At 37.9% G+C, this 18,095-nt stretch overlaps 1 protein-coding gene and 1 long non-coding RNA gene across 2 annotated transcripts in view; one reads left to right on the top strand and one right to left on the bottom strand.

Moving 5' to 3' along the window:
* Positions 1-622: 622 nt before the first annotated feature.
* LOC107084998 (heparan sulfate glucosamine 3-O-sulfotransferase 2-like) lies at positions 623-7,866 on the bottom strand. Its single transcript, XM_015375098.1, has 2 exons — positions 7,124-7,866; positions 623-1,307 (listed from the first exon to the last, which is right to left on the bottom strand). The coding sequence occupies exons 1-2, from the start codon at positions 7,615-7,617 to the stop codon at positions 689-691; spliced, it is 1,113 nt and encodes a 370-aa protein (XP_015230584.1). The 5' UTR covers positions 7,618-7,866; the 3' UTR covers positions 623-688.
* A 5,580-nt stretch (positions 7,867-13,446) lies between these two features.
* Positions 13,447-18,095, top strand: part of LOC107084999 — a 9,057-nt gene continuing 4,408 nt past the window's right edge. Inside the window, exon 1 of the long non-coding RNA XR_001481243.1 lies at positions 13,447-13,498. This is a non-coding gene — a long non-coding RNA (uncharacterized LOC107084999). The remainder of the gene's footprint in view (positions 13,499-18,095) is intronic.

The following is an 18,095-nucleotide window of genomic DNA, read 5'->3' on the forward strand; positions in this document are numbered from 1 at the left end:
CAAAAAAGTACTCCAGAGTGTTGTTCAGCATGGGGGTGAGTAGAAAATGAAGGCTAATCATGTTTTGGGTGTACTATTCCTTTAAGATTGTCAGGGTTTCAGATCTGGGCTCCAGTTGGGCCATTCTATCCTTAATATATCCTTGGTTCCAGCAGATATCTAAAGGCTATTTATCAAAGGCTACTTTTATTTGGTGCTGATTATGATTCCTTCCATCATGATTAACACCATATTGTCAGCTGAAGAGAAACATCCCCAAAGCATGATGCTACCACCACCATGCTTCACTATTAATATGGTGTTTTTTGTTTTGTTTTTAGGACATTGTTTTTATACCAAACACATAGTTTTCACTAATGGCCAGAAAGTTCTGCTGTTCTTTAAATGTTACTTTTGACCTTTTGGTATCTTACCTGACAAAGTTTCTTCTCATCTTTTACCAGTTTTGTTGCTTCATATTTTCTCCAATATATAGTGAAGCCACATCTCCAATTATGCGATGGTGAGTTTTTTGTGTATTTTATTTTATTCCTGAAAAGATTGTAATTAGTTTTTGAACTGACTTGCATTGGTTATATGTCTTAGAAGATTGATATTTACATGAAAACATGTGACATTTTAGCATTGCTGTGCAGACAGTTTTTATGTACTGTAACTTTTCCATGTAAAAAAAAAAAAAGTAAAACATCTACTCCCATTTAAAGTCATGGCCCACCATTTCATAAAACTTAACATTATAAGGCCTGTAAAAGTCTCGAAGTTGCTCAATAGCTTCCCTGTCGATCTGCACGTGAGTTCTGCCCTTAGACTTTCCCAGGCAGCGAGGTGAAGCGCTACTCTCTGGCTTTTTAAGGCAAGGGAAGCCCTTTGTGCGGTTGAAATAGAAATGTTTGTCAGTGACGATGCGCTTCAGTCCGAGGAAGTCTTGCACCCTGGCCAGCTCCCCAGCCGGGTCCGTGATAAGACGCTCTCCACTGACAAAGTGAATCTGAGCCAGAGGGAAGTAACGCAGCCAGTTCTCCAGGTGTAGAGCATACAGTCCGATTCGGATGGCATTCCAGGACATGTCAACAATGCCCATGCTCTGGTTTTTGAAGGCCAGATCCTGGAAGCTTGGCAGGTCTGGGGTTTTGGATAAAGTCTGAGTGTAATCTGATATTGCTCGAGTGACAGGGTCACGGACCACCACTATGAGCTTAGTTTCCTTGGACATGGCAGAGATCCGGCGCGGAGCCTCTTTGGTCACAAAGTAGCTTGGTGTCTTCTCCATCGTCACTTGGCTTTCAAGGGTCCTTGGCATTAAACTTCTGAAATAAAAGAGAAAGTAAAGAACATTGCAAAATTTCAAGTCACATATGCTTTTTTTCTAACAAACAGAGCAGTAACAATGACTGGCCTTTTCATTGCTAAATAACACTCCTGTTCAAATCTGCAAAAATCTCCACCAAGAATAAAATGTTTAAACAAGTAAATAGTATAAATTATACATCTGGTGCAAGAACACAGAGCGAAAAGCAAAAGCTAGTCAAACTTAACACCAGTTTGAGCATAAACCCAGTTACTTAATGTAAATGAAGCATACTCAAAGTGGGTTGTTGTCGCTTGAGATTTGTGTCGTAGACAGCTTTCCTGTGCATCAGCCCAGAACTGTTCAGGAGCAATAAATCACCATGAATACAGTCTGAACATTTATATAAAAGAGGTTACTTCTGGGTTCCAAAACTAGGCCACGTTGGTACATTAAAGAAGGTGTCAGGAACGTCCACTCAATCTGTTCTATTAGTTTGGATTGCTGCTCATAATAACTAAATTTAAACATTTTAATGAGACGATTTCTAGATGAATCCTTTTATTTTTGCACATAACAATTTTATTTTCAGATACGAATCACATAACTGAATATGGTGAATTTCAACCAAGCTGGGCCTATTTAAGTTTCACACAGCCCACCCAAGCCATATAACTCTGATGAGCTAAATCAAGAAATCACTGAAATAGACTTTGCCTGGCAACTTGAACTACCCTAAAGATCTCACATCATGTCAAAATGAAAAGAAATAAAAAAAAAATACTGAGCGACAAAATCATTCACATGTATCAGCCTGTAAAGAGTTAAAAATAAATTTTTAAAGATCTGAGAATAAGAAAACCTAAAAGAGGGAGGACGATTCACAGAAATAACAAGGAAAACCAGGATTACTGCAAGAATCCAACACAGACTCATCCATAAGGTAACAAAAGCACCTAGACTATAAATCAAACCAGGCAGGTTTTGGCTCAATTAGGCATTGATGATGCGACAGTTAGAAAGAGAGAAGGCAAACACATAATGGCAGTGCTATTCCTTCGATTAGATAGGGGGACAGCCAATTATTTGTTTTTGTTTTTTACAAAAAAGATTTTTTTCAAGTCAGTTATTTTTGCTCAATATGAATTTGAATGACATAAAGTGTGTATTTGTGACATAAAACATTCAAATTGAGGAATTTGCTGTCATTTGCTTACATTACTTATATTTTTCTAAAGAGGAACTCCGTATTCGGCTCTCAGTTGAGAAAAGAGTTACATTGAAAAGCTGCAAAAATATTTTGTTTGATTCTTTTATAATGTCTGATTATATAAATTAAACGTTTAACTGTCAAAATAATATCCTTTATTGCACAAGACAGACTGGTTTTGGTCTAGTAACAATACAAAAAACCATATCAAATAATTTAATGGAAAAGCAAAGTTCTATGACTATCATCAGACTATGTTTTTAGATTTATATAGGTGAATTTCAATTTAATAAGATCATCAATCCTCACTTAATAACCTTTAATCAAATTTCAGTTAAAGCCAGGGAAATGTTTGGTTACCTTTTTAAAACTTTTTTCTCTGTTAAGAATCTTTTCAAACTAATGTGAATTTTTTCACCAGTTTCAATGTAAAAAGGACCTGATCTTGGCAGTCGGGATTCTGGACTGTTCATTCCTCTTGTTTTTTGCTGAGAGCCTCTTGGAACCGAAGCATTTGAGGGACAGAATGTGCTTAAACAGCCATGACTGCAGAGTGCAATGCAACAAATGACTTAATGCAATGGGTAATTGGTATCAATAAAGAGTTCCCTGCATCCCAGAAGACCTCTTCAAGTCATTTTAATACCATAGCTGTCCTGGTTGATCTTTAAGGCCATTATTACAGAGTGAAGGATGCATAATTACCCATGGTGCAAATGTCATAAAAGAGACGTCAAAAATCAGTTTTAAAACCCCTAACACATGCATGTTTTAGATACTGCCTTCTTTTTAATACATACACACTAGTTATTAGCTCATGCAGAACATCATGCCATTTGAATACACTGTGTTATTGCAGGTTGACATCTAAAACCTGCAGGACACAAGACTGCAGTTGAAGATCCCTGTCACACGTGGTGAGAGTAAAACTGTGATAAAATCTTCAAAAAAAAATCACATTAACACAATGAAGAGCAACAAAACTAAGACTATACTATACTATACTATACTATACTATACTATACTATACTATACTATACTATACTATACTATACTATACTATACTATACTATACAATATGCCTTATGTAAACTGTTTGGAAATTTATTTAGAAACAAACTTAGATTTTATGGAAAACTGAGCAGCAGGAAAAAAAATGTAGATAATTAAGGGCATACAGAGAGATTTTTACAAAAGGTTCAGAAAATACAATTCTGTTTACCTTCTTAAAATGTGCTTTTATTTGTTCTCCAAAGGAGGACCTGGCCAGGCTGCTTTTGCACCACGGCATTTAGCACTGCTAAGACTTGGCCAGGCAAGCCACCATCTGATGCTTGGCAATTTCACTGCAGGGATCTTTGTTCTTTTGTTTAGATATTGCTTAAAACAAAACATGCACACAGCACCCTCAGTTACAGATTTAGAATGAGAAGAATCCCAACAATAAATTGGACTTCATTAATGAAACAGCTGCTTTATTTAGGAAACATTCTTCTTCTGACCTTTTAACTGTTTTGACAGCTGACACTCAAACTACAGTAATGGCCTTTGGGATCACATCTGTCTGAGATAAAAGGGCTTCAGCTGCCAACCATCCTGAAGAGAGCCAATTAGTGGAGATACTTTCAGCCCATAATTATTGTATACACATATCCCGTAAGACTACTAGGTAGCAAATCCTTAAAGATATATTTATTCAAAAGTAGATGAGAATGTTTCGTTGCTTGACTCCATTTATAACACTGTTTTTAACAAACAAAATATGTTTCAGTTTGTAATGATAATAAATTAATACCTAAAGGTATGTTTCATGTATTGACTAAGAAACAGCCTAATAATAGGGTCTTACCAAGATAAAAATAAAAAGATATATCACTAACATTTCCTCTTTATAACTTTTTAAAAAGACACTGCACAGCTGGGATATGATGACCAATTACAAATAAAGTGGGTCTGTGTTCTGCCAGTATAAGCAGGGTTCAGTCCCTTGCAGGTAATGGCAATGGCAATAAAACTCCTATAAAAAGGCGCTGACTCAGTGACTTAAGAGAATGTCCCCTACTAAATATTTTCACCCACTTCCCAATGTTAATGACACATAGAGGCCTAAAGGAGAAAAGAAAGAACAAAGTATGGGATCAGAAAGTTAGTTAGGACTATTCTAGGATCTCAATTTAATTCAGTTTGATTCATTTGATTTATACAGACCAATTCATAAAATTCCATCTCAAAGCACCTTTACAGAGACAATTAAATCAAATTACACACATTTAAGGTTTTCTATCTAAAGAAACACATCTGATTACATTGAGTCATTGAGTTTGCAGGATCTGCTTCTCCTGGAGGAGTGCGTAGCAACAGTAAACATCCACTTGCTTTGTTTTGTTCATCTGCTTTCGCTGAGCATGCATGCATGCAGCAACAGTGGAGAGAAAAACACCTTTGTAACAGTAAGATATCTCCAGCAGAACCATGCTCAGTGTGAGCAGGTTTCTTTCTAGGATGACTGGGGGTTCAGCCTAATCTCTCAGTAGCCAGATTGATATGTGTAGAACTGAATTGAGTTCTATGTTATCAATCTGGGATGGCTGCTGTTCAGTCTGTCAGTGTAAAGGAGGGACGTTTAATACAAAACTTTGAGCTTATTGGGTAATGTGCCAGCTAGTAGCTGCCTTCCATAATACGCTTTCAGCCAATCGTGGCATCACAATAGGATTTGTCTGCTGCTTCTTGAGTGTTTTCACAACTAGCAGAGTTAGCTGATAAATCAAACTTTTTACAAAGCCTGTCGGGAGAAAAGCACAGAAATCTATTCTTTCCTCCTTTTTTAAATTAGAAATTGTTGCTTTTTTAGCTAAAACCGAGTCAGCTGGGGTATGGACAGGTGAGTCTTCCAGTATAGCCATGTTTGCCTCGACAACACCCTTCTGACTGTCATCATTCCTAAAGGTCCCGCCCCAAAAAACACTGCTGGCATGACATTGGTCCCACCCGCTGGTGAGTAAATGTACTTATTACTGGGAGTCTTTCAAGATGGATTTGTTGTGAGAAAACTAAGATCCAGCGACAATCCAGCTTGTGCAATGTTAGGTTCAGCCTACTCACAAATTAAAAACTAAATAAACATGGCTGCCTTAAACATTTAAAGTGATGTGCAATAGGTCTTACTGTAGGTCAACCTCATAAATTAGTTGAACACAAACATTTTCCCAACCAATATATTTACTACAAAAACAATAAAATACATAAAAAAAGCATAGGTGAAGTTGGAGAAAACTATTAGGTATATATAAAATCTAAGCTTTGTTGTGAAGTCTAATCAGTAGATGCCTTCTGGATATAGATAATTGACATATTAACAAGGGATATGCATTTGTAGAAAGTCCGTATCAAACCTATGAATACAAAAAAGGACCTACTTTTGTTTCTTTTTTATGCTGCTAGTTTAACTGTAAGAGAATTGGCTGCTGGTGCAAAATATGGTTTATGGCAGAACGCTGATTTAGTATTGGAGTAAAGGGGTCCTGAAATTCTGACGTCATGACATCTGCATTATTGCTTAAACTTGAAAAATACCTCATGGTTTACTTTGGCATATAGCCTACCAAACGTTTGCATTAAAACCTGATAATTGTGTAATTTTTTTTTTTTTGGTTTACATTTTCTGCAGGAAATTATTTCATATTAATTATTAAGGCCTTACAGGTTTAAACTTTGTTATAAGCATCTTAGACCCTCAACCTGACAGAAAGTTCAATAGGAACATCCCTGGAAAAGGTGTTTTAGAACTCACACACACAAAGCAGACCCTTGATTTGTTTTTAAATGTTCATCAGTTTTAACAAATGAGCTTACTTTCATCTCTGTTTTAGTTGAAACAGTTCCTTAGACTCAAGACTGAACACACATCTTAATTATATGCCAGTCATTGTCCTGAAATAAATATTTTCCCTCTACATTAATTGGAAGATAAATAAAACTCCCGCAATTTTCAGCCAATATGCACCAATACATCTTACAAAGAGCCTGTAAAACATTGCTTTGGGTTTAGGTTTTATAATAAAAATATCTAAATTGGAATAGAGCTCAAAAAACAAAAAGAAAACGTATCTGTCAGTAAAATCTGATCGGTTAATGGGCTATATATATATATCTACATAATTTTTTTCTATCATCTTTTTGCTGCTGTACACTGCAAAAATGTCTTAAATTAAGTGTATTTAACATTAATTGGAGTAGGCTATTAAGATAATTTGCCGATGGAATGAGTATTTTTACTCTTAAAATAAGATAATTAGAAAATATACACTTGAAATAAGACAAGGCAATTGTTGTTTTTTTTTCTTATTTAAATGTTAATTGTCTTGTTCCATTTGTGTCTCACTAACCTCTTCAATTCAAGAAAAAAAGCACTTATTGCGAGAAAAAATGACTTCTTTAGATTTCAATTTGCAGTATAAACACCAGAATTTTTCCATTGTGGGACAATAAAGGGATTTTCTATTCTGTTCTATAACACATGGCTCTAAAGTGTTAATTCTTAAGTGTCTACCTCATTTTTCCTCTCACTTTGGCGTCTGTTTACGCTTAATGATAAATTGTGGTTTCGTTAAATGTGTCCTTACCTGTACCACTCCAGACCTCTGTCATAATTTCTATCAAAGAAATGAGTTTCGGTCCCAGCTGCTCGGACGTCCGGATGAATTCTAATAAACTCCAGAACCGCCCTTGTTCCTCCCTTTTTAACCCCAACTATGATGGCGTTTGGTAACTTTTTATTGCCGAACTTTAGGTGACTCATCGGGGGACTGGGGGTATTGTCCCTGACGGCTGCAGAGCGTCTTTGCTCGCCTTGCGGCTGCGATGCCTCATCAGCGGCGCTGCGCTTTCTTGCGTCCAGCGGAGAGAGACAGGTGAGTGGTTTCTGAAGGCGCAGTTTCGCTCCAGCAGTTCGCAGACAGCTGGGTGTTGGATCATCTGACTTTTGCATGACAGCACCTCCAGGAAAAAGCGCACAATAACACAAAAACGAAAGAAAAAGAGATACGATGCAAAATGATGTTCCTCTGAGCCGGTGCGAAAAGGGGAAAAGTCGACTGAAGATGAGCACGCATGCCATCTCTCCATTTAGATAAACAGTTCATGGTTTAGGCTGTTAACTGACTAGGCGTCCCATCCTTTCTAACTACTTTACCCTTTTAAACGACACAGCTGGTAATTGATCCCAAAAGAATACAGACCTTCAGATACATTGATAACCCAATATTTCCATCATCTACGGCGCGGGGATCTATATATCCAATGATCCATAAATTCACATTCCCATCCTCTCAGTTCACCGCCAGGGAATTTGTCAGGTCACTTTGTGTTGACTTGGAAGGCGACATCCTCCTTTAAAACTCCTGAAGGTCTCCGTGATCATTACGCACGACAGGGAGACTGCAGGAGCGCACGCTGTAGAAACATGCGGGGACTGGGCGCTCCAAACCATCCGAGTGGCGCAAAAACATTTCAATACTGTGACGTCAGAGCACTGTGGAGTAAAAAAATAAATAAATTATCTTATCTTAGTTATTTTCGTTGATGTTCAGAGCTGATGCAAAACAATCACCTAAACTTTAGCTCAACAAAGAATAATATTTTAAAATAAAAATATTTACATCAACATCATAATGAAGAAGCAGGAGACACAATGATAACCATTAATTTCTCCCTTAGCTAAATGTGAAATACCTTCATGTTTATGTCAAACATGATTTAAAGGTACATTTATTTCAATTTATACACACTAATCAAAGTTAGAATATTACATTAGATCGAAAAGAAACAACATAAAACAAGGGTTTGAATGCAAACTCTTGCTTACTGTAAGCATGTCTTTGTATTGAACATTATAGTGGCCTTTAACTTAATTTAAATGGTTTAATGTCCCTTATCTTCCGCTAACAATAATTTCTTGGTGTTTAGGCGAGTTTGCTGGTCAGTCAAAACTAGTATTTACACTTTAATCAGCAGGTGTCACATACTACTGGAAAATAAGACCTTAGAGGATCAACAGCAGCAGGTGACATAACTAAGCAGAATAGAATATTATTCAACTTTATTGTCACTACAATGCCACAAGTACAAAGCAACAAAATTCACTATCTGCATTTAACCCATCCCCTTGCCTTGGGCTGCCATTGTGCGGCGCCTAGGGAGCAGTGTGATGTTCAGGATCTTGCTCAGGGACCCAGACTGCAGGCTGTGGTTATCAAACCGGGTACTTGCAACCTTCTCAGAGCACAGGCGCACTGCTCCAACCACTAGGCCAACACTCCCCATTAGTGGAAACCTTAGGACTATGGAAGACTGGATTCTGTGGCTCTCCACTTTTTCTCCAGAAGTAAATACTCTCATATAAAATGGGAATTTGGACCAACTGTCATGAAATGGGATAGATGGATCCAGTATTCAAAGCGAGACCGTCAGTAGGAAAGTTCAAAGTGTTTATTGAAACAAAACAGAACTGAAACAGAACAGAAACGGGCTGCGGATCTGTGGATCTGCAGCGATGGTGGGGAAAGCGGGGCAGGGCACCGCCCAATCACTGACAGTCTCTGGAGGGAGAAACACAGGTAAGTGACCCAATCATCTGACAGAAGATGATTATAAGAGTGAGTCACTTACCTGGTTTAACAGTTCAGTCCATTCTCTGTGTGGAAAGCAGGATCCATCCGATGGACTGCCGAACGGGATCCAGCGCAGAGCTGTCCAGGGTGTCTCCGATCAATGCAACAACCACAGAAAGCTGACCGGAGACTGATCAAGGTCAGAACCGGACAGTTCTGAGATCCAGGAGTCCTCAGCTCGATTAGAAGTTCTGATCCACACAGGAACAGACAGAAACGGGGTTCAGGAATCCACAGAGTGCTCAGGCTGGTTCAGAGTTCAAGAGAGTCCAGATGCGTGCCCAGACTGACACGCACAGATGCATACAGGCAGGCTCTGGGGTTGAGAGAACAGAGACAAGACCTGGTACCAAGATTTTTGCAAGACTTTAAACTGGTCTCCCCTAGGAGCCTGGCTTACAGGAATAAAACCAACCTTCCCTGCGTTCCGAGCCAAAACCCTGAGACATGCGTGGAGAAGGGCCAGAACAGGATCAGAAGATGAGACAAACACAAAACCTCTCAACCCACTGGCACCCAGGAACGAAGACATGAACCTTAGAAATAAACCAAACAACAAACAGAAAACAAACAATGATCTGGCGTCAATAGCTGGGCTGGACCAAATATAAAGGAACAGAAACGGGTGGATAAGATGAGTGATAATTAGAGACTGGACAGAGTTAGACAGATGAGTGAAATTGACAATTAAGGCCAAATATCAGGGCAGATCAGTCTTAAGCCTCTGATGCTGTCTCTGTGTCAGGAGTGACGTAACCCAATTGTTTAAGATTGTAAACAGTTGTCCTGATTCTTGAAGCTCTGTGTTATATTCTTTGTTTCAAAAATATATCAGAAAAAGTGAGAAAAGTTAAAATATCAGTGCCAAAAACAACTTATGATTCGGTTTTACTTTGGCAATGATTTTAGTTTGATTCTGTTTTTTATGGAGTTATTTTCCCCTGGTCCTGCTGGTGCTTTTCACAAGCCAAAAACATTACGGAAGACATCAGCCAAAGGGGCACATTAACTTATGACTTATATACAGAAGATATACAGTGTAGGTTATCTGGGGGACAAAAAATAAAAATAAAAACTACATTATGTTAGCTCACACAACATCAGCTCATAGGCAGATTTTACCATACATAGTAGCACACAACATTCAGTACCGTTAAGTTCTGTGAAGCTCCAAAACAGCCACATTAAAGGATTATGTGGTGAGAATTAATTCATCACACTAAATGTTGGGTTTTTGGGAGATTTCCTTTTTTAAACTTCAGTTTATTATTCTTTGTAGCTAATTAAATTGGCAGCATTTGGTGCATACTTGCTAATTGGACTATTTTGGGCAGAACTGGCAAACCCTCTTGCAGATATAAAGCTGCTTATATGACAGACAGCCTTTTATAGTCAAATTGCATGGCAGATTTAGGTGATGATTGTTTCACCTTTAATTCAACATTATCATTTCATAGATAATCATAAATGATCATCTGGAAAATTTGATAATTACAAACATGAAGATCTCATAATATTTGGACAAATATCCTACAGAAAATTGCAAGGAATGTCCTCACTTTGACATGAAAAATAACAATTTGGGATAATTCTTTTTAGATGTTGATTAGTAATGGTACATTATAAATTTTGTTAGATTTTCTGGTGTGGTCCAGAATTGTTCAGCAGAACAATGTTATACTTAAACAAATTTTAATGTCATTTTGTGTGTATACTAAACAAAAATTCTGTTGCATACAGCTTACAACAGTGTAATGAGCAGCTCACAACAGTAAAACAGTGAAATGAACATTCCCAGTTATAAAGTTCAGCAGAAATCAGAATGTAAACAGGAGTGTAGGAGAAAATAAACCAGTCTAAAAGCAATGGTGCAAAAAGGAATTAATATGAAAAGGTTCAGTGCATTGCAAAGTACATATGGTGCAAAATGTATTAGAACACTGAGTTGGGAAAAACCTGTTGCAGAACCTGTTGAGAAGCCTCTTTCCAGAGGGCAGCAGGGAGAACAGTCCATGGTGGGGGTGTGAGGGGTCATTGATGATGTTATGGGATTGGGACACACAGCGCTGGGATGAAATGTCTTTAATGGAGGGCAGAGGAGCCCTGGTGATCCTCTCTGCTGTCCTCACTGCTCTTCTCACTTTCTTTCAGTCTGAGGCGCTGCAGCCTCTACACCACACAATGAGACAGCTGGTCAGAATCCTCTCTATGATGCTTAAGAAAATATGACAAAGATCAAGTTTCAACCATATCTGACGTTTTGATCAGGAGTTCAATATGTGGGGAGCTATCAATCTTCACTTAGTGCAAAATACCGAAAGAAACCCTCAGCACTTTGCTTTGTACGGTAAGCTTTGGTTTGAAAGCGTTAATGACTTCTGAAAACATCTGTTATGCCAGGCCCTCACTATATTACTGCTACCATCATGCTGTTACAGTGATCCTATCCGCTCACATAATAGCATCTCCAACAATACTTTCTGTTTCTTTTGCCAGATAATCTGATGTTTGTCTCATCATCATTCATCATCAAACTCTTCTCTTCACCACCAAGCGCAAATTGGATTTGCATATATTTTTCAAATGCAACTTATTTCTTTTACATAAAGTTAATGTGGATAGTGACACTTAACTTCCTTTCTTAACTTCCAGTCTAAGATAGACTTGGGTTAGAGGGAAGGTTCTGGTTGGATAGATAAAGGTGTTATACATTCCAAGAAAATGAAGACCCCAAACTGGTTTCAATATAATTTGCAATAAATTAAAGCTTTTGCACTAATTTGCTGTATTTCTAAAATCATTAAACATATATAATGTATCAGGATTGTTCAAATAAACTATTAATAGCTGAAAATCATTGTAAGACACACACATAAGGTAGCTGCACTTTTTTTTAAACTGTAAAGTTTAACTCAGTAGTCATGAACAAATTACAATATATATATATATTTTTTGTAGACCAACCCATCATTCACCAAATACATCCTGTTACTGTATAAGACCACAACTTTTAGACCCCCTTGAAATATTCTTATCCAGGAGAGTTTTTTATCTGAACTGATCTCTGCTGGCACAACTTGCCTTGTAGCAGAGAAAGTTGGAGGACTGGTGTGTGGTCATCTTTCTTAGTTTTTTTCTGATGACTGGTAGAAATCCAGACAAGGCCCAAGGTGGGGAAACAGTGAAGGGTAAAAACTCTCAGGACTGCAAAGACACATGGGGAGGAGTTGAGATGTCACAGTGGCGCTCCCGCTGGTGTCTGCGCCCAATCTCACAGGCCTCTGATTAAAGAATGATTTATAGAGGCTAGTCAGAGGGAGCTGCTTGGCAATCCGTCTAGTGAATGAGATTTTTCCTCAGGAAGAGGGCGGGTAAATCAAACCTCGAGGCGAGAAGCTTGCGAAGCTCAGCGATAGGGCCCTGTGATTAAATGTTATAATCGTACTTCTCTGCTGAGACCACAGCTTGGGTTTTCAGTGTTGCCACCAAAAATAATAAAATCAGTTTACCCTTTGTCTCATTCCCTGAGCATAAGTCTTATTTTAACTTATTACATAGAAGCATAACCTTTTCGACCTCGATAAACCATAACCCAACCGCAGTACGTAACTCTTAGTTTAGCACCATCAGCACAAAAACCCCACAATAAACACAATGTATTACATTTGGAGTAACTCTTATAGATAAAACACATTCAAAATCTAATTTGTTCAAAGGTGATAAAGACACACTAGCTCCCAACATAGATTGGAGAACCCAGTATTTTTCACGATGCTGACTCTGTTTTGGGGCTCTCTAAATATAGGTTATTTACCCTCTGACCAATCCATCAGACACGCTGCCCATTTGTCAAAGTAGGAAGACACTGCCTGTCCTGGACCTGATCAGACACTGAGGGCAGATATGGATGATCCAGACAGCTTAACATTAAAGATGGATGAAGAATCACTCCTGTGGATTTAGTTCACACCACTGATAGAAAGAAGCATACATGTAAAAGTTATATGCTTAGAGACAAAACATAGTAGCAGCTTCTATGTTTAAAGGAATTAGATATTTTGATATTCATCCTTTCAAGATCAATAAAGGATTTTTGCATTGAAATAAAGAGAATTTTTGAAATATATCAAAAATGCTTTGAACATACATTAAGAAAATTAAGGTCTGGAAGTTACCTTATATGAGTTATTTGAGTAATGAGAGAGAAAATAACGATGCAGCACCGCCACCTGCTGGTTGGTAGATGGTATCACACTCATTCTGTGTCTAAATGAAAGCGAAAGTTTTCAGTGTAAAGACGGAAAAGGACAACAGTCGGATAGTTAGACGGTGAGTTAACTTTATTTTCATGCGAAATATATATATTTTTAAAGACATATAAAAACTCTTTAATGAATGGGATATGTCAAGTTAAACAGCAGGTTTTAAAAATGGCAGGTAAACACGTTCTAGTTTTATTTTGTTAGGAACTTTTATAAAGCGATATCACCGCCTTTCTGAAGTGTATTTTGAGGATTGTTGAAACATTTTGACGTTTTTAATTACTGTTTTTGTGATAAGGTGAAGCAAAAAAAGTTATTTAAAGAAGCATCTTCTTTAATTAATCAATTAATCATTAGGTTAAAATCAAGGTCTTTCTGTACAGTGGTAAGATAAGTGGTAGAGATAACCTGGTAAACTCAAGAAACTATTGAAAAACAACCTCTTTGTATACATTTAAAATACAGTTATTCATTCTTACAAACAAACAAACAAACAAAAGTATTAAGTATTTCAATCAAAAATTGTAATTTAGAGTATTGAATTTTTTATCCTAAGCTGTAAATTTCTAACTAATATGCATAATTTTTGATCGAGGTTGAATAATCTGGTGATTTAAACAATTTTTTCCCCTTATGCTAACTCAAACTTTAAACACTAATTCCATTTTCTGATGGGTATTTATTTTAGCAAATCATTGAGGTACAAAATTCTTCACTCTGGATTTTTAAGTTTGGAAAATTGACATATTATCCATTTTCCAGACCCAGGGAAGTACTGAAAAGAACCCCCCCTCCCATTTGATTGATTCAAAGTTATCTATATAAGGAAAACCAGTTGTTTGCATCAGCTCATTGACCTTAATGCAATCCCTAAGCATGCTTGTAGCGACAGTAGAGAGGAAGAACTCCCTTTTAAAGGGACACTATGCAACATTTTTCAGTTAATTAATGTGTTCCATAACGTTATGGATGATTAAATGAGTCATTTCAGGTTGAACAAAGGTATTCTCGGCCGCCCTGGTGGTCTGTGGGGGAAATACTGCACTTGCAACTGCAGGAGCACCGACCCGCACCCACAGGCTCAGAAGTCTTGTGAGAGTCAGTCTTGCTTTACGGCGAGAACTGCTACACCCCCCAGTTAAAAGCATTCTCGTTGCTAGCACAGTGGTAATCTTTGTGCAGTTATGCTACGTTCACGCAGCAAAAGCAGCAAAATCGCGTCTGCTGCTTCATTTTTGCTGCTTGTACCAGTTAGTTCTGACGTGTGGCTGAAGCAGCTTTGCTGCTCTGGTGCAAAAGTGTGTCTGAAGCGCGTTGGGCGGAGCTTCACTATCCTTTCTCTGCCTTGCAGCTATATTTGCTGTGATCAGTGGGAATAAAGTAGTTTTAATATGTTTTTAAGTGAGAAAATACACCTGAAAACGTAATCAGTGCAGTCAGTTCATTCAGATTATCATCCTGCCTTCCAACATTTTTTCTGTCGGAGCCGCTCAGACCCCCACATACCAGCGGGGCGCCGACAGTATGGATCCCTTCATCAGCAGCGGTTCACCGCGGCAGCTGGTAGGTGTTTTTCATCTAAATAATCCAAACTGCATATTCTGCCGGCAGATTTCTGCATTTTCAGTTAATTTAGGCGTCAATAAACTGTTTAAGAGGAGTGATCATCAGCGCTGTGTCTCTCTCCCTGCGTTAAACGCACCCGATGCGCTGCTTCAGCTGCTCAGACGTGCTGCGCCTGGTGCGCGGGACCTTTTGCAACGCCTTGACGCGCGTCAACCATTGACTTTGCATGTAAACTCGCTGCTTCTGTCGCGCCAGCTACGTCCAGTGTGAACGCAGCGTTAGTCATTCGCTGCTAAGCTCAAAACAACCGCGCCTGGCTTGACGGAGAAACCAGGAGAACAGCTGTGCATATTTACGACAGTGCACTTTTACTTTCGCCCTCTGGAGGGAGCCTCACTGGAAAATCAACACCGGTTGCATAGTGTACCTTTAACAAGAAGAAACCTCCAGCAGAGCCAGGCTTAGCCTGAGCGGCCATCTGCTGAGGCCGACTGGGGTTCAAAGACAAAAGCAGAGATACAAATTCAACTGTAAAAGGAGGCCCTGTCCAGGAAACACACAGCCAGGCAGACGAGCTCTAAGCCAGCTCCCATGTCAGAGGATGAAAAGAGCACATCCAGCCAGTCACAGTCAGAGAAACAGGACTACACTGGAAAACAGGCAAATCTCCAACATCTATAAACACAGGTGTTGATGGCAGCAGCACAGCTGATAGGAACAGACAGGAACAGACGAGGCAAAGCTACTATGAGGAAAAAGCAGAGAGAGCATAACGTTAGAGACTGAACTAACAAATTTATATTTCAAACCTCATGCCTCAGCATGTCCTTTGTCAAGTGTCTTTCTGGCTTTTTCTGTAGGCCACCTACGTCCCTCTTCCCCTTTTCACTTTGTTTCTGATTTGTTTTACCTCCCACTTCTTCTTTTTTCTTTTTCATGTCCATTAATATATATACTTAAATCTTCCTTCCCTTTGTTCTTTCCTTTTCGTTTATCCATCTTTGCTTACCTCCCTTTTTCTTTGTCTGCATATTGTTCTGCATATTGTGCTTCTCAGTGTCTATCATTCTGTCTTTCCTTATCTCCTTCCTGCCTCTTTCTTTTTAATGTCTGCTTCCTGAAGAAAGCAATCTGACTTTAATTTCAACAGAGGTGAAATGTGCAAAAAGCTCTTAAATATAAGCCTGGTGGTGATAAATTGTTTGTAATGATATTTAACAAATGATACAGGTTCTGCATATTGTTTTCAATCCTTTACAAAAAGGGAGATGTAATACTGTAAGTAGGATGAAAGAAATCTAAAGGATTTCATTACTAAGGAAACATGGAGCCATTGAAGAGAAAAATTCTGTCTGTTTAAATATTCCTCATTCAAGATGTGCTTTTTTTGGGCACAGAAAATATAAACTAGCTTATCCTGATTTGGTTTAATGTGTCCATAGGATACATGATCAACAAGCTATGCGGGAGACCCAATCGTCCCTGTTGCTCAACAGAAAGTTCAGGAAAGGAAGGGCAAAGACCACTATTTGAGTCCATAAGTAGAATGTCACATTTGTACTTATTTCTTAAAAGCTTGCCAACAAAAAAGAACATTTAAAGAGACTATAATTTATTTTTAGAATGGAATAGAATATAATTCAACTTTATTGTCATTACACTGTCATAAATAGAAGCAATGAAATGTGGTTTGCTTCTATCCAGAAGTGCTATACAGGATATAAATATTTATTTCATTGTGCACAAAGACTATGTACAGTATGCATTGATTATACATGGTATATATAAGCAGAGAGTAATTGTGAAAGGCTATAAAATAGATACATATGAAAACTACTTACAGATTTAAAAGGAAAGCTAGGATGTGGATTTTATATCACAAAGATAAGTTTTTTTTAGAAACATTAAGCATACTGTAATTTAGGGCAGAGCGGTATAAGTTCTGTTTAAATTTTAAAGTGGTGGATTGTCTTTCCTTTGGAGCCCCGTCACAGTTTGTGGGGTACTAGGCATTTGCATACTCCAAATATATCTACGAGCGGCACTTGTTCCTTAGGGTTTCTAGGCTATTAATAGAAGTTAGTGAGAACTGCTCTCAGTGTAAGTTTGTCATGAAATAACTAGTCAGAAATGCATCAATCGGATTTTAATACCGGCATTGATCCTAAATTTGCAGGAATTTTAAAATTGGGTATTGGTGAAAATAGGAGCAGATGTATTATGAATATTTATTTAATACAAGAAAAGTAGAAATGTTAACACTTTATGCTCATCTAGATTTTATAAATACAGTCAATTTGAACCCTTATACCCAGGGTCCGAAATTAATTTTTTGACACACAGGCCAAGTGGACCGGAAGACAAAATTATTTACCGATCAAGCATTATTTTTACTGGCCAGAAAAAATATATATAATTCTTCTCATCATATATTTGTAAGAAAGATATTACTTCTCTTAGGCATTATGTTAAATGCAAACAAAGTTACAGTAAAAGAGAATGTAGTTTAATTAAATGAAGTTGTAATTTAGAATTCCATTAAATTTCATTCAGAAAAGTGCAAAATACTTTTATCTGATAGAGAGACCAAAATTAAAACCATTCAAAAAACAGCAAACTATTTTCATTAATTATATATTTTTATATAAAAAAGCGTAGCCTTTTTTCCTTTGGCATGAGCAGTGCATAACAATATTTTCATCTTTGTGTGTTTGTGCTGATATAGCCATCAGCACACTCACAGTTGCTGTGGCATGGGTAGTTTTGATTAAGCCTGAGACATGAACATCCAATGAATGTGTTCACGGATTCTCTCCAGTTTCATAGACTGACTCTCCTCCTTATCGGCATGTTTTCTTTTAGAAGGCTTGGTTGCTCCGAGTATAAACCGCCTAGCGGTGGAGTTGTTGTTAAATGACGGAATGTTAGTTGTGTGCTCTCTGCGCGCATCTGTCTATTTGGGAGCAAAGGGACAGAGCGGAGACTTACCAAAATAAAAGAAGAAAGGACATGACTAAAGCAAAATTTGGTTGCCATGGCTTCCTTCTATGTTACTCTCCATTGTTTACTTTCCTGATTTCTGTTGCACTTGCGACATC

Source organism: Cyprinodon variegatus, unplaced genomic scaffold (genome assembly GCF_000732505.1).
Source record: "Cyprinodon variegatus isolate N-32 unplaced genomic scaffold, C_variegatus-1.0 Scaffold113, whole genome shotgun sequence".
Classification (NCBI taxonomy): domain Eukaryota; kingdom Metazoa; phylum Chordata; class Actinopteri; order Cyprinodontiformes; family Cyprinodontidae; genus Cyprinodon; species Cyprinodon variegatus.

Coding starts and splice junctions, on each gene's coding strand:
- LOC107084998 (XM_015375098.1), bottom strand. CDS start 7,617: ATGGCATGCGTGCTCATCTTCAGTCGACTTTTCCCCTTTTCGCACCGG. Junction 1,308..7,123: donor AGAGGTCTGGAGTGGTACAG/GTAAGGACACAT, acceptor CTTTTATTTCAG/AAGTTTAATGCCAAGGACCC.